Below are 16,587 nucleotides of genomic sequence, written 5' to 3'. Positions count from 1 at the left end.
ACTAGGAGATCCTTCACAAGTCGAAACAAAGTAGACACAATTCCTTTCTCCTTCCTTTGGCAGTAAGGCAGCTACTGCAAGCCAATCCCCCAAGCAGCACTTCAGCTTGGGAATAGTCTCCCCTCAGTTTCTTCAGGTTCCTCTCCTCAGTAAACGTTTCTTATTGTAGTCCAAAGTGATCTAATTTCATGGGATCAGGGTCCCAATATTTATACCCCAAAAACCTTTGTTCTCTGAGGGGAGAGGGGCCTTTGCCCAGTCCAAACCAGTTCTGAAGCACTCTGTTTACCAGACTTCTCCTTTCCTTTCACAGTGCAGGGCAGGCACATCAGACGCTGGACAGCAGGTGGAGCCAGCATTGTGGAAGGCAAGTACAGTCCTGGAGCACTTTGTTTACAGGACTCCTTCTTTTTTTTCAGTGTGCAGGGCATAGACATCAGCCGCTCCCCAGGGGGTGGAGCCAGCATTGTGTAAGGCAGGCACAGTAATAGGGTACACAGGCTAATGCTATGAAGCCATTAATGAGAAGATGTGTATTGATTAATTCATGTGTTCTTGAAAGAATTGTTCTTGCCATTTGTCATTGTCACCTAACACCTTGATTCAGTGATTCAAAGTTGATGAGTAGCCTATGTTTTTAGATATCGGGCAACCTTTGTGTACCTCTTCACAGCAACATTCCTTTTTTAATAATGAATGATTTACCCAGATCTGCAAGAAACATAGAACAAGCTTAGGCAAAGCCAATCTGTCTCATTGCTCCAATGCTTCTTAAATTGCAACCACAAAGCTTATTCATGCTATTTGTCACTTGATGTTGCTGATGCTCATACAATTAAATTGCAATAACTGGCAAAAGCAATAGTGTTGGTCACCCATCTTAAAAAGGTATTTTGTATAATTCCTTAGTGATTGGATAATTTATTAGAGCAGAGATTAAAGTGATATTCCTCATTCTGCCAAGATTTACCAGGTTGTATCTGGCAAACTATTTGTGGGAAAACCTCTGTGTGCAATGTTTTTCATGAATCTTGGAATCCAAACACAGGTGCACACTTCTCTTCGTGACCAAACTGGGATACATGCTACCTTTACACTGAGAGGACAAAGGTATTCCAGAAAATCAACAATTGTTGTAAATTTATAGAGCTATGTCGGAGACGTTTATATAATTCGAAAATATTTTAAGTTAAAGGATAACACTGTGATTTGGTTCCACATATTTATTAAAAAAATATTCCCTTTACCTTCAAAAGCAACTTACTTTGTATAAGTGTAATGCAGCAACAGCAGTGGATACCGAGTTGAAGAAAATATTTTGTTCCGATTCTAAGCCAGTGTAATGCATTGCTTTAATTTGGGATGCTATAAAACACAAATAAGATATGATCAAAGCATTCAACTTTGAAAATACTAGGCCAATCAGAAACATTTTCCATCTGAAATGCACTTACCTTTACATCCTACAAGTAGTACAGTCACACCTCTGTTTGTGAAATCTGTGTAAATCTGAATAAATAAATATCTTTATTAAATATATGATGGAGCTTTTTAAACTAGTGCACAATTATAAGGGCATTCTAAATCAGGGCAACTTAGATTACATGCATTTTGAAACATTTTATTTAGACAAGCGGTATTTGTGTTACATTGAAAGTTAACTCAAACATAAAACCAAACTTGCAGTAATCCCAGCCCATTTGGTTAAATCCATCTTCAGCCACTGAATATACATTTAACGCCCAATCCTGAGTAATCTTACTGATGATCCTTCCCCCTCAACCCATACCTAGTATAATACTAGGGCGATGATTACTACTTTTAATAAAAGTAATAAGATAATGAAGAAGAAGTAGTGGAAGGAAAGAAAATAATAACTACTATCTATACCCAGTGGCAGCTTGCGAACTTTGAAAGTGGCTAGGTATGAACACCATCATTTATTCTGAGGAAGTGTGACCACCAGAAGAGTGGTTTTTCTACACACGCACACTTATGGAAAATGTGTACATTTTGTCAAACAACCTTCACATACAATAGGTAAAAATTATGATGTTCTACATTTTTACTAGTTCCTAAGGCTCACTGTACCTAAGAATGCATTGGAAACAAAAGCAAGACGTTCAACAGAATGACCCCAAAGGTCTGGATAAAGGCTTTATATTAGGAATGTTGCTATACATGTTTCTTAACATCATTCTTATGTCAAAGCTTAATCCAAGTAGAGTCTCAGTCATATTATAATTTGGACTCTCAATTAAAGGGACAGGTTTGTGCTTCACACTCCTTGTTTGTTAAATTGCACACCAGCTTCTGGTGTCACAGCTGAAAAGCAGCCTCTGGCAATAAAGTGTTTATTTGGCAGGTACTGTCAGGGTCTCAATACTGGTATTTTTTTATTTTCAAGTGAGGTTTAGGCGTCTGTCAACTAGGCTGTATGCATTTGGAGCGTAGCAGCACTTCTTATCAGGGGTATATGCTTTAATAGCTCAGAATCAGCACTTCGCAATAGTGTGCTGCTTTACATTAAGTGAGTACTACCAGTATGTTTTGTTAGACTTCTATTATTTAATGGGAGAGTACCAGCAGTTCTTAGGTAAATTGCTCAAAACGCAAACTTTGACCTAAATGAGCTCTGGAACTAGATTATTTGCACTGCTTCCTTTACCTAGAAAAAAACTTGAAAGCACAGAAGGTAACCAGCTCAGGAACACAACAACCTCCAAAGCTAACAGACAGGGTTTTGCCCACACTGTAGTATAGAAACTTCCATCAAGCAGGTAGTAGATTTCATTCTATCCATAAACGATAATGGTAATTCATGGTTCGTCATGTTGCTGTATCTGTCAGCAGCCATTGAGCCCGTCAATCTTCATGTCTCATTTGAGACTCTCAGTCATGCAGAGGCAGTGAATGACATACATGTCAATCCAAAAATATTGTATGACATGAATATCATGTCAAAAATATTGTCACTCCAAAAATAAGGTGGAATACAATAGCATAAGTAAGTATACCATTTTTATGTACATAATATTTTTTAGAACATTCCTGTATTCTTTTTGGTAACATTAATATACTAGTAAATAATTTCCTCTTTTCAATAAGTTAATATATATTCGCTCGCTTTTATATTAAATGTAGATGTTAGTAGTTGTCATTTTATTTATTTTACTTTAATTTGGGTTTTGTGATATATGTTTTATTATTGTATCATTTATTTAGTAGTTTATCATTTTGAAGTGGCCTGTGGGTTTGTCAGGGAATAGGTTGGGCAGCTAAATGCATTATAAATCATTGTTTTTGGTTATTAATTGTGTTGTTTAATTGATTGAGTACTGTTTTATTTAAGATTACTTTGTGCTTTTTAATGTATTTTTTTAAATATATATAACCTAATTATTGATTGAAATGTTAGTAGCAGATTGACTGTCTTGTAGGAAAATGCAGTGGGAAGATGTTCAAATTATAATTGTGGTTTAATTCAATTATTTTGTTGTTTGTGGGTTTTTGGGTAGTAAGAATGGAAGTGAATTTTATTTAATTATTTAAAGTATTTAGTCATTTTTTTATTCATTGTGTGACAATTTTAACTTGTAATCATTTATATAGTATATGTTATTTATATAAAAATATAAATCTTTTTTTTTAGGGGGCGTGGCCGGGCAAGATTGCCGGGTAGACGTGCTTTACCTCGGCTCCCGGTCTGCGTTGCAATCCCAAATGCTTAAGCGCCTCTAAACATCTTCAAACCTGGATTAAGGGCTCCTAACCAGATGCGGGTCCCTTGGAGAGGGAACAGGTGCCCTGCAGAGCAGAACAGACACCCCGGTGAGCTTGGTCGGGTCTAGGAGAGAGGCGAGGGAGCATCCAAAATGGTGGCCGCCACTGCCTGTAAGAGGAGAGACTGTTGATCACTGTGAGCTCCCTTACTGCTGCCGGAAAAGAGCAGGGGTGCCCACCCCCTCTCCGGGACCCTCGCATGTATGTTGAGCGGACTGCGGAGTGCCATGCCTGATATTGCCGGGGCCCGGGACCACGATCGCGGAGCACCGCAAAATGGCAGCCTCTGTCCGTGATGCGAGGAGCGGACACTGAGCAGCGGGTGTCCTCTCTTCTTGCTGCATGATCAGAACAGGAGAGCCTACAACCTCTTTCAACCCCCAGTAGCAGAGGAGTAAGGGTATGGCTAACCACGTTGAAGGGAGAGCTATCCGGAGGTCGGAGGCACGATCCTGCGTGGCGACTGTCTGCAACGTGGTCAACTGGCCTCTCAACAACCGTTGAGCAGGGGAGGCACCATAGCTGTGTAGGTGATCCAAACTGTGGTGGGAGTAACCCATCCGTGCGAAACATAGAAATCGGCAGCAGACAGGGAATTTGACTGACGTGCCTGACCTTGGCATGGCTGCCAGATCCACGTCCTCCTGCTAACTACATGAGGAAGTTCCTTAGGTCCCCCCCTTGGCAGTTTTCCCTGCTCTGAGGCAGCAGCAATGAGGTGAGGAGAGTGAGACCCTGTGCCCCTTATGCAGCTGAGCCACTTCACAAGCAACCCAGAGAGGTGCCACGACCCTACAGAACATCCCCCCATAAACTGGTGGCACAATCGAACCTACTTTAAGGGAGTTTTTTTGCGTCCAAAAGGACCGACCATTTGCTTTATTAAAAGTAGCCATGCCCTAACAAAAATTCCCCTAATCCAGTTTGACTAAATCAAAAGCCACTTTCATACCTAATATACTATGATCACTCCATATCGACGGAATGACAAAAAAATTATCACAAGCCCCAAACATTTGATAGGAGACAAACACGTAATCTAAAGGGCTCTGGGTGTGTTGAGAGTGACGAGTAAAATGTGCTATTTTGTCAGCAGGTATTCTCCCATTTAGAATAATCAAATCCAAACTTCTAATGCTATCCAGCAGTAGCAACCCCCGTTTGTCTGTTTTTATTTTATTTGGTAGTAAAATCTCAGGAATGTGCCAGATTTCCTCTTTATCAGAATTAGCATAAATCCACAAAGCACAATTTGAAATTTTGCATTTAGGTCCCCCACAATTGTCACTTGGGGGCATTCTTCCCTAAAGGCAGTATCTTGAATAAAAGAAAAAAATACGCTCAAGAAATGATCAAAATTTCTACCAGGAGGGATGTACAAATTTGGCACCAGGAAGGAGGATGACCTGCCAAAATCTCCTAAACAAGCCGGCTTCACACATATACAAAGCTTTGAAGGGTGACAGAAAATCTTTTGGTTCCAATCAATGGAGTTTTTCAGCAGTATGGACACCCCCCACTAGCGTGTCCCCTTTCAGCGCATTTAGCCTGGCAAGAATAAACAAAATAGCCATCGCATTCCAACTCTTTGCAGGACCACATTTCTTGTAAGCATATAATTAAAAGATTCATAGTTTTCAGTGAGTTCAGTTTATTTCCATTGGGTCCCAAACCGGCCATATTTCAGGACAGAAGTAGTCCACCCAGGCTACCTCAACGAAGCATTCCTTAGTACTTCCGGATGTGTATTATTCAAAGCTCTTGCCATCCAGCTCCACTGGGCAGATTCATCCTCTAAATCAGGAGACTGAGGGGCAACTACCACATCAGACACCCAATTTATTGAGCGTCCCCGCCTGTCCACGGAGACCACCATATCTTTGGTATTAACCACAGAGGACTTAGTGTAAGGGCCCAGCCCATCAAGCGCCATTGAGTTAACAGCCCTAGGGGATTTCAAATGATGAGTTTTGGAGCCCACAGTTTGGTATTCAGCGTGTTCTCTAAGAGGTGTTATGTCGATCCCTAATTTAAAAAAATGCTCACAATTCTGCGAAACCAAATTGGCCACTATCAGGGAACCAAAGGTGACCCTAGAATAAGAAGTAGTATTGTGTACATTGATCGTCACATTTAAAATATCCTTACTTACTATCAATTTTAATGCTTCCAGTTCCGAGGCTAAACTGAGGATAAGTCCTCTGTTTACCGGAGTGGATTCATTATCAAATAGCCATGTAAAATCCACAATTGAAGACAAACCAGTCATTACCTGACTAATTTTATTTGGGGTGTCTCTCAAGGGGATCTATAAAGGGACCCTATCAATGGAGCTGACGGTTTGTGTAACACCATGTGGTCGAATATTCAAATGCAAGACAGTATTGGAAGTTGATGCTTTGATGTCTCTAATTAATGTAGATGTGGTCTCTGAGGGGGTTCTTTTCAGTCCAGCCTGTGTAATACTTGGAAATTGGGGCCCTCACTCAGAGTTACCATCCACCCTGGAATCTGTGACCTCCAACTCAGTCTGTGATGAGGTGTCCCTATGTTCAATTCACATCTCCCCTCCCGATAGATCAGCAATTCCATTAATCAAGTGGGGTTAGGTTGGCTGTAAGGGCTGCGACAACCAGGAAGATGGAGGAACTACCAACCCGGGGTCCCCTAATCTACCTGCTGGTTCTATGAACGAACTGGGGGGGGGGTTCTATTGGGTTAACCTCTGCTAATGGGACTTGGGATTTTCTTTCTCCATTATTAAACGATTATTACTCTGGCCTTCCAGAATCTGGGAAAAATGCAGTTTTGACGCTTTTCGTTATATTTCTTCTTCATATTTTCCCCCTTACAATTTATTGCTGGACTATCCCTCTTGCCTACTTTCAGTCCTCCCTTCCATGGCAGTAAAGGGGGATGAACCTGGGAGGAGGGGGAGATTAAGGGCTCCCCCTCCCCTCTTACCCTCCCTACCTGGTCGATTTGCTCGGTATGACCCCTAGTTTTCTTAACTTCCCCGGTGCCCCCTTTTCTGTCCTTCTTGAACAGAGGAAAGATTTTACAGGAACACTTCTCCGTAGTGAGGCTCAGGTCGACCTCATTGAATAGTGTGCTTAAACAAAGCTCTTCCTCTTCAAAACTATTGGGGGTACCAGGAAAAAAGGAGTTTCTGCCTGTACAGATGCATCTCTCGACTCTCCCTGAGGAGCGTATGATACTGGCCTCGCATTTGTCCATTCTCCCATCAGGGAAAGAGTTGTGGAGTTAGGTGTACTAGCAGGCTTATTTACCTTTTTCACTTCAAATAGCATTACAGATATAATTTCCAATATGTGTTCAGAGCTCAGTACAGAATTCTCAAGTAAAGACAATATGGAATTTAGTTTTTTTTGGATACAAACAAGATATTCTGAAGGTACACCCTCCCACTCACTTCTCCATTTCACTTGAGAGCCAGGTAAGAATACATCATGGGCAGACTCCATAGAAGTACCTAACAGATGGCTTGTGCTACAGTATAACAAAGGCATACCTGACCCCAGGCAACCTGACCCCAGGACACCCCCACGCCACACGGCCCTCCAGCTGTAGGCGCGTTCTCTGCCCCAGTGCCACTGGTCCGTCCCTGACCTCGGGCCCCCCTCGCTGCCGCTCGCTCTACCTCCTCCGTTGTTCTCCGCATTTTCGTCTTTTTGTTTTTAATTGTTTTTATTGTACTTTCTCTCTGTATATTCTCAGTTTTGTGCCTATTTCTTTAGGATTGTACCCACTGGTGTGTCCAGCCCGCTCCCCGCTACCCGCCTCCCGCCGCTGCTCCCTTGTGGCCCGCCCCCTTTTCCTTCTGTTACCCCATTGGCCGCCCGCTCCTGCCTCCCAGCTGCTCCTCCCTCCCACTTGGCCTCATATGGAGCCTGTGCGACGTGGGCGAGTGTGACCTGACGCCAGGACACCGTCACGCCGCATGGCCCTCCAGCTGTAGGCGCGTTCTCTGCCCCAGCGCCACTGGTCCGTCCCTGACCTCGGTGCCCCCTCGCTGCCGCTCGCTCTACCTCCTCCGTTGTTCTCCGCATTTTCGTTGCATTTTTGTCTTTTAGTTTTAATTGTTTTTATTGTACATCTCTCTGTATATTCTCAGTTTTGTGCCTATTTCTTTAGGATTGTACCCACTGGTGTGCCCCCCCCGCGCCGCGCTTCCCGCCTCCCGCCGCTGCTCCCTCGCGGCCCGACCCCTTTTCCTTCTGTTACCCCATTGGCCGCCCGCTCCCGCCTCCCAGCTGCTCCTCCCTCCCACTTTGCCTCATATGCAGCCCACGCGCAGGCGCAGAGTTCACGTGCAGCGGGCGCGCAGATAGTGCGCCAAAGGCAAGCCAGTCTGCGCCTGTCCATGCCTGGACCACGCCCAGCGCCAGGACCCCTCGTCCCCGACAATGCCAGCGCACCCGACGAACTTACGACGCTGCCACCCTCCACGCACTCAACGCCGACCGGAACCCCGCCTGCTACCGAGCCTACCCGAAACGCACCCACGGACCCTTCAAATGCCAATCCTGCAAATTCACCTGCCGCAGGACCTGCACCGCACCCGACAAGCCGAGCACCAGCAACAACCACCTCAAGTGCTTCCTGCTCAACACCCGCTCCATCCACAGGCACACCGTCGAACTCTGGAACCTCCTCGACACAACATCACCAGATGTCGCCTTCCTCACGGAAACCTAGATGAACGCCTCCTCAGCCCCCGACATCACCATAGCCATCCCGGAGGGCTACAAGATCACCCGGAGGTACCGCGTCAACCAAACCGGAGGAGGCATCGCCAACGTCCACAGAAACACCATCTGCATCACGACCAACTCCGACGACACCCTCACCGTCGCCGAACACCTTCACTTCCAGATCCACACAGACCCTAAGACCACCCTCAGAGGCACCCTCATCTACAGACCCCCGGGACCACGCACACAATTCAGTGAAGCCATCGCAGACTTCGTCAGTCCACACGCCCTCACATCCACAGACTACATCCTCCTGGGGGACCTCAACTTCCACCTGGAGAACTACAAGGACTGCAACCCCACTGCCCTGCTGGACAACCTCGCCAACCTCAGACTCAAGCAACTGGTGAGCACCCCCACGCACTACGCCGGACACACACTTGACCCCGTCTTTTCCTCCAGCAAGCACATCTCGTTCAGCCACTACACCGGACTACACTGGACAGATAACAGCTGCGTCCACTTCAACTGCAGGAGAACCACGACCCACCACCACCCGCAACAGGTACCCCGCAGAAGCAGGAGCAAGATCACCACCGACCAGCTCACCACCACCCTCAGCCAGAACCCGCCCACCAACACGACAGACCCCGACGAAGCAGCCCGCAACCTCACACAATGGCTCACCAACAGCGCCGACGAACTCACACCATTGAAAAATCCTCCCAGCAGACCCGGAAGCAGGAAAACCTCATAGTTTACCAACGACCTCAAAAACTCCAAGAAAACCTGCCGCACCCTCGAGAAAGCCTGGCGCCACGATCAGACAGCAGAGAACGTGACAGCCCTCAAAAACGCCACCCACAAACACCACCAGCTGATCCGCACCACCAAGAAGACTACATTCAAAGAACGACTGGACAACCACACCCACAATAGCAAGGAACTCTTCAGCATCGTCAAAGAGCTCTCCAACCCCAGCGCCTGCAACAACGACATCACACCCTCGCAAGACCTCTGCGACTCACTCGCCTCGTTCTTTCACACCAAGATCACTGACATACACAACAGCTTCGAAGCACCGACCACACACCCAACCACCGAACCAGCACCCCTCACCACCACCCTCTGCACCTGGACCCCTGTCAGCACCGAAGACACCACCCACATGATGAACACCATCCACTCCGGCTCCCCCACCGACCCCTGCCCACACCACATCTTCAACAAAGCCGACTCCATCATTGCACCTCATCTCCGGAACATCATCAACAGCTCCTTCGCATCCGCCACCTTCCCGGAGAGCTGGAAACATGCCGAGCTGAGCGCCCTCCTGAAGAAACCCACTGCGGACCCCACAGACCTGAAGAACTTCTGCCCCATCTCGCTCCTCCCCTTTCCAGCCAAAGTCATCGAGAAGACCGTCAACAGACAACTCTAAGCCTTCCTCGAGACCAATGGATCCCGAGACCCCTCATAGTCCGGCTTCCGAGCAAACCACAGCACCAAGACCGCCCTCATCGCAGCCACCGACGGCATCAGGTCCCTGCTCGACAAAGGGGAAACTGCTGCCCTCATCCTCCTAGACCTCTCAGCAGCCTTCAACACTGTATGCCACCACACCCTGATACAGCGCCTCAGCAACACCGGAATCCAAGGAGCAGCACTGGAGTGGAACATCTCCTTCCTCGCCGGAAGAACCCAGAGAGTCTGCCTCCCCCCGTTCCGTTCCGCGGCCACCGAAGTCATCTGCGGCGTCCCGCAAGGATCCTCACTCAGCCCCACCCTCTTCAACATCTACATCAGCCCCCTTGCAGCCATCGCCCGCCAACACAACCTCAACATCATCTCCTACGCCGACGACACCCAACTGATCCCCTCCCTCACCAACGACCCCGCCACCGCCAGAGCCAACCTCCAGGAAGGAATGAAAGACGTCGCAGAATGGATGAAGATCAGCCGTCTGAAACTGAACTCAGACAAGAAGGAAGTCCTCCTCCTCGGACCATCTCCCTCCGCCTGGGATGACTCCTGGTGGCCCCCTGCCCTGGGCAGCGCACCCAAACCAACGGACCATGCACGTAGCCTGGGCTTCATCCTGGACTCCTCCCTAACGATGACCAAGCAATCCTGCTTCAACACCCTGCGCATGCTCCGAAAGATCTTCCGATGGATCCCCACCGAAACCAGGAAGACGGTCACCCAGGCCCTCGTCACCAGCGGTCTGGACTACGGGAACATCCTCTGTGCTGGAACCACAGCCAAACTATAAAAAAGACTCCAGCGCTTCCAGAACGCCTCAGCACGACTCATCCTGGACATCGCTCGCCGCAACCACATCTCTGCCCACCTGAGAGTCCTTCACTGGCTCCCCGTCAACAAGAGGATCACGTTCAGACTCCTCACCCACGCACACAAGGCTCTCCACGACATGGGCCTGAAATACCTCAACAGCCACCTCACATTCTACACACCCACCCGCCAGCTCCGATCCGCCAGCCTCGCCCTCGCCTCCGTCCCACGCTTTCAGAAATCCACCGTCGGAGGTAGATCCTTCTCCTACCTGGCAGCGAAGATGTGGAACTCCCTCCCCACTCACCTACGGCTGACCCGGGGCCATCTCCCCTTCCTGAAACAACTCAAGACCTGGCTGTTCGAGCAGTAGCGACCCCATCCCGCCCCCAGCAGCTCCTTGAGACCCTCACGGGTGAGTAGCGCGCTATACAAATTATGCTGATTTGATTTGATTTACAGAAATGCCTAGGAGAGGAGCTTACAATTGGAGTGTCTGTCTCCTTGAGTCCGCTCGTTAGCCCATCATCCTTATGCGTTAGGTCATGATGGTCTCTCCAGTTCTTTGATTGTGCTTCTATATCAATATACGGGAGTGTAAAGTCTTCCCCTGGCATTGGTTCTTCACAGAACTTTACTCTATCTACCATGGAGATATTGGCCGGGCAATCAATCGAGCCATCATCCCCGCAAAAACCCTTATAGATGTCCTCCTGAACTAGTGAAGCAGCCGGTGAAACCTCGGACGTACAGACTTTTCTTGACTGCATTGGCTGCTTTGTCCTATTTGATAAAGTGATTGACTGACCCTGCTGGATGACAAGAGGATTAGAGTCCGCAAGTGCACAAGGGGATACGTCAAGTAATTGTTCTCTGGGACCATCCTCTACTCTTTCAGAGATTTGAGCCCAAGCCCAGGTCCCTTCGAAAGACTGCACCTGTGAATCCACAGGAGGCAACAAAGAGGACGATGCAGGCAGGAAATTAAAAGTGTGGCCCTCTTGGACCGCTGCTACCACCTTAGGAGTGGTCCAGGGTATCTTTCTGAAAAATCCAGTTTTAACAAGGTGGGATTTATAACAGAGATGCTGTAATTGTCTAGTTCCACTCAATGATCTTCTTAATTTGTGAGGCTAGCTTGGTGACAAGGATAGCACGCACCTGAGCGCAATTTTCTGGTGGTCATTTTGCTCCAATCTCTCTCCAATTTGAGAGATTTCGTGCCTACTTGGCTCCTTCCTCTGCTGGCATTATCGATTAAACTATATACGTCAACTTACGTTTGCCGATATAAGGCTGTGCAAAGGTTAAATGCAGCTTCCAACCAGATCTATGTGTCTAAGTGTCAGTGTCCGAAGGCCAATGACAGATAGTCAAAGTATATGAGTGCAGTTCAGATCACATGACTCCTCGCACTTCTGTGCAAGTTCTGCCCTTCCGAGCTTACTCCTACAGGCTTTCCTCGCAGGATTCCCACATTGCGTTGCTGCTTATTTACAGCCACTCTCTGCCTCACTCAACCCTCGCTCAAACCTCCGCAGCCACTTACGAGTGGGGAGCAGGGGAGGAGTAAGAGCCTGGAGATGGTTTTGGCGCTGGTAGTGCTTTACAGGCTGTAAAAGCCACGCACACCACACACCTGGACTCACTCCCCTTATGGTTCTACCACCACTACTTCCACTCGTAATCCCACCTTGCAGCAATACAATGTCCGCAGTCGCTCCGTTCAAGGCCGCTCTCGGATTCAGCTCCAGCTCCAGCACCAACGAAAACAAGAACTGGAATCAACAACACACGTGTCAGCTCCACTGTTAGCTTACTTGTTTGCTTGCTCTTTCTCTGACGTTTTTCTACTCTTCTTGCTTCTCTTGCAGCAGTACAATGCGGGTAGTTCTTGAAGCCCCTTCTCTGCTTGTTCTCTGCTTGCTCCTGGGGCTGACAAGGGCGACCAAGCAGTGGGTTATGCAGTGGATTATACAGCAGGCCGCCTCCTCACTCCTTCGAGGCTCCTTTGGGCTGACCTTCCATTGAAGCTTTCCTTCTCGCTGCCTTTCCACTATTTTACCTCGCACTCCGAGGCCCCGCAAAACCTGCTAGATTCAGGATGCAGAACGAGTGCAGGCATGTGGGGGGATGGGTGTGGGCAGGCTGGCTGAAAACTATACCCGCTGAGGCCTGCTGAGGTCTCCCGGTGATGGCCTCCCAGAGATGCAGCAAACTAAAAACCAGGACCGGAACCGGCTCCCCTGAGGTATCTCCACTGTCTCCTCTATCCCCTCTGTCTTGTGCTCATTGCCGCAGCGTAAGCTCTGTAGCTTAAGCTAGACTCTGGCTTTCGCAGGGACTTGTTCGTCCGGGGCCCCCGGGCCCGGCTTTTGCAGAGGTTCCGGGGCCCTGGGGCCCGGCGTGTCTAAAAAGCTCGGTGTCTAAAAGCTCGAAGATCAGAGCTTGCTGCTGCTGCTACTGCTGCTCAGAGCACACTTCTGCTCGCTCTCTCTCTCGCTTCTGCGGCTTTCTGTTAGTGTTCATATTTTAAATGTAATGTATTAAAAAATTGTAATTATTGTTTTTATTATTTTTATAGAACATATATATATATAATATACATATATATATTTAATATAAATTATTAAAGAATTTTTTTATATTGAATTACTGTTTACATATTATATATGTTAAATGAATTACCTATAATGTACTATTTATTAAAAATTATATTCTTACATTATTTTGTTGATTTTCTGTTCCACAATATTTTTGAAATCACATTTTTCTAGTTCTCATATAAAGTATGTAAACTTGACATTTTTTTATTTTATAAATTTTTTATTGAGCAGACCATTAGGTTCAGGAAAATACATGATATAGTAAAGCACATTTACCCTGATATTAGCATTATAACCAGTTACAAAATTAGATTGACTACCAAAAGCGATATAATAGAAAAAGACAAGAAGCTAAAACTAGTGCAGCTAATCGTGTTTTCAAAAAGAAAAAACACAATGCAGCTTTGTCCTGGGACAAAGTAATAAGGGAACATTCCCAATACTTCTATATTGCAATATAGATAAAGTGCTAGTGCCATCTTATCGCCTAAGAACCAGCATTAATACAATTCGTTTATATTTAGTGGCAGAAGCAATTTCTTACGTATTGGGCCATAGTGCAAAATACATTCTAAAAAGTGCCAGAAAAAGTGCAAATGCTATTAAAGTGCAAAAAGAGTAAAGTGCTAGTGCAATTTACCAAAGAGCTGCTTACATTATAGGGAGAGGTGTGGCGCCGCGGCCAGGGCGACTGACACTGGAATCTGGGGATCACGGTGAGATGCTCGGCTCTGGCGGCAGGTTAGGCCAGCACCATGTGACTCTGGGCAATAGCTTGCTTAATCTTCCTGGAGGCCCCCAGCGCCTAGAGACCCTTACGGGTGATTGCTCGCGCTTTACAAAAATGTGGATTATTACATTAATTAGCCATCCCTGGCACTATGATCTCTCTTTAAACTCTATCAGTTCATTAAAAAACTTCCAATTCTTTTCAAATTTCCTGATAGCTCCCACCCTCCTAGGGTAGGCTTCCTCGAATTTTTGAGTTCTTTTCATTTTATTGAACCACTTCAGATGAGAAGGTATTTCCCTAGATTTCCAATTCTGTAAAATTAGGGAGCGAGCAACCATACATGAAATAGGTAGGCGTTTTCAGGCTCGGATAGTATCTTTTCATCTCGACTGGTACCGAACAATACAGTTTCGGCCTTGAGCAAAATACTCTTATCGATTGCTTGCCCAATTACCAGAAAAACTTCTTCCCAAAATGGCCTGAGTCCTGAGCATGCAAAAAAAATATGATACCACCCACCCTCCCCATCGATTTGGCAACAGAAACACCTATTTTCTATGCCTGGAAATCTTTTATTTAAAGCGGCCGTAGTTAAATAAGATAGCCATCGTGATAGGAAGGCACGCAAGGATTTACTTCCTAGGAGGCATATAGATTCCCATTTCTTCATATTCAACGTACACCCGGTCTTCCAAATTATTTTGTCCAGATGAGTCTTTATCACAAAAGCATGTCCCTCCTTATGTAGCAATTTATACCAGTTTCCTACCCCTTTAATATTGGCCCCATAAAGATCAATTATGAGTTGACTAGGGGTGTCCAAAATATCACTGGTATTCGTTATCAAATGGACAACGCGTAGATATTCGAGAAAGGTCGGCTTCCGATGGCATTCCACCCTTGCAGTTATTTCTTTCTTGCCAGGAGATTGGCCTATTTGGACTATAAAATGTCTTAACTTAGAAAATCCACAGCCTTCCCAAATCCTTATATGCCGCGATTGTAACTGGAGGCCGAGACTCACACATTCGCTTAATTTTAAGTACTGGAGACCAGATGAGCCTGTCTTCTTGAAAAAGGATTGGAGTCTAAAAGAATAATCTTTTAAAGTCTTACAGCATGTCTTTTTTGGAAGCTTAGCAGTTTTTAAAAACACTTGGGGTAAAGATCCAATTTCTTGTGTCATTTTGTCTATAAAAAGCTGTCATTAGTACAATTAGATCCTATCAAGCCAGACACTAAAATCAATAAGGCACCCTTATAGTAAGTCCTCAAGAGAGTTAGCGCTATGCCCCCTTGTCCTAGATAATTGGACCACATTTAATTTCCCTCTCGGAGCTTTCGTACCCCATATAAATTCCCTAAGTAACGTATCGATGTCATTAAAATATGACTGATTTATTTTAATCGGGACATTAGAAAATAGAAAAGTAAGCAGAGGGAGTACAGACATTTTAATCATTGAGACTCTACCCACAATCGACAGTGTGAGTAATGTCCATTGTTCCAGCAGCTTCTTAATCTTGCCCTTCGTTCTTAGATAATTCAATTCAATTAACTGATGATATTGATTAGATACGTATATCCCAAGATATCTTATGGGATCAGTCTTAATTGCTTGTATCCTTAGACAAGATGGAAAGAAATTCACATCAGCATTGAGGGCCAAAACCTCGGTTTTTCTGGCATTTATTTTATATCTGCCTATTTGTTCAAACTCTGAAAATACTCTCAAAGCTGTTTCGAGGTTCTCTCTGTCAGGAATCAGGTATAAAATAATGTCGTCTGCAAAAAGTTTTAATTTAGCCATACCAGGTATCGGGGGTTGGATTACAGCATTTTTTAGAATCTTTAAAACCAGAGGTTCTATAAAAAAGGTAAAAAGTAGAGGCGAAAGCGGGCAGCCCTGCCTGGTGCCGCGATTGATATTTATGGTTCCTGCACAGTTTGAGTTAATTATAACCTGGGCGGTGGCCCCTTGATATATTTTTCTTAACATATTAACTACCTGTGCTGGAAACCAGAACCGGCCCAAGGTAAAAAACAAAGTCTTCCAGTTCACAAGATTGAAGGCTTTTTCTGCATCAACCATTATTATACTAGCTGGGATGCAATTTGTGTTAAAATAATCCAGGGCTTGTATTAAAAAGTGGGAATTTGTTGCCATTGATCTCCAGGCTATAAAGGTTTGATCACTGTGGATTATTTCTTGGGTGGCCCGTAAAAAGCGTTCTGCCCATACCTTCATCAACATTTTGTAGTCAGAATTCAACAGACTAATGGGCCTATATGAATTCATATCTTCCGGATTTTTATCCTTTTTTACGAAAGAAACAATTATTGCTACTTTAAAAATCTCTGGGACTTCACTACCTTTCTTAACAAAGTTAAACAAATTTTTCAATGGAGTAGCAAGTTCTTCTAGAAATACTCGATAGGAAAGCCATCCTGCCCACAA

At 45.7% G+C, this 16,587-nt stretch overlaps 1 protein-coding gene across 2 annotated transcripts in view; it reads right to left on the bottom strand.

Annotated features, from left to right (window-relative positions):
* The window catches only part of SLC26A7 (solute carrier family 26 member 7), a 577,439-nt gene that overhangs the window by 25,166 nt on the left and 535,686 nt on the right, over positions 1–16,587 (bottom strand). For both annotated transcript variants that reach the window (XR_015310095.1, XM_086967017.1), the window contains exons 16-17: positions 1,455–1,509; positions 1,265–1,365 (exon numbers count right to left, since the gene is read on the bottom strand). Coding sequence is in view for 1 of the 2 variants with exons in the window: in XM_086967017.1 (XP_086823143.1) it covers positions 1,265–1,365; positions 1,455–1,509 (156 nt within the window). In the remaining variant the exon portion in view is untranslated. The remainder of the gene's footprint in view (positions 1–1,264; positions 1,366–1,454; positions 1,510–16,587) is intronic.

Source organism: Lissotriton vulgaris, chromosome 4_1 (assembly GCF_964263255.1).
Source record: "Lissotriton vulgaris chromosome 4_1, aLisVul1.2, whole genome shotgun sequence".
Taxonomy (NCBI): domain Eukaryota; kingdom Metazoa; phylum Chordata; class Amphibia; order Caudata; family Salamandridae; genus Lissotriton; species Lissotriton vulgaris.
The sequence above is the reverse complement of the archived record's forward strand: the minus strand, read 5'-3'. Positions and strand labels throughout refer to the sequence as shown.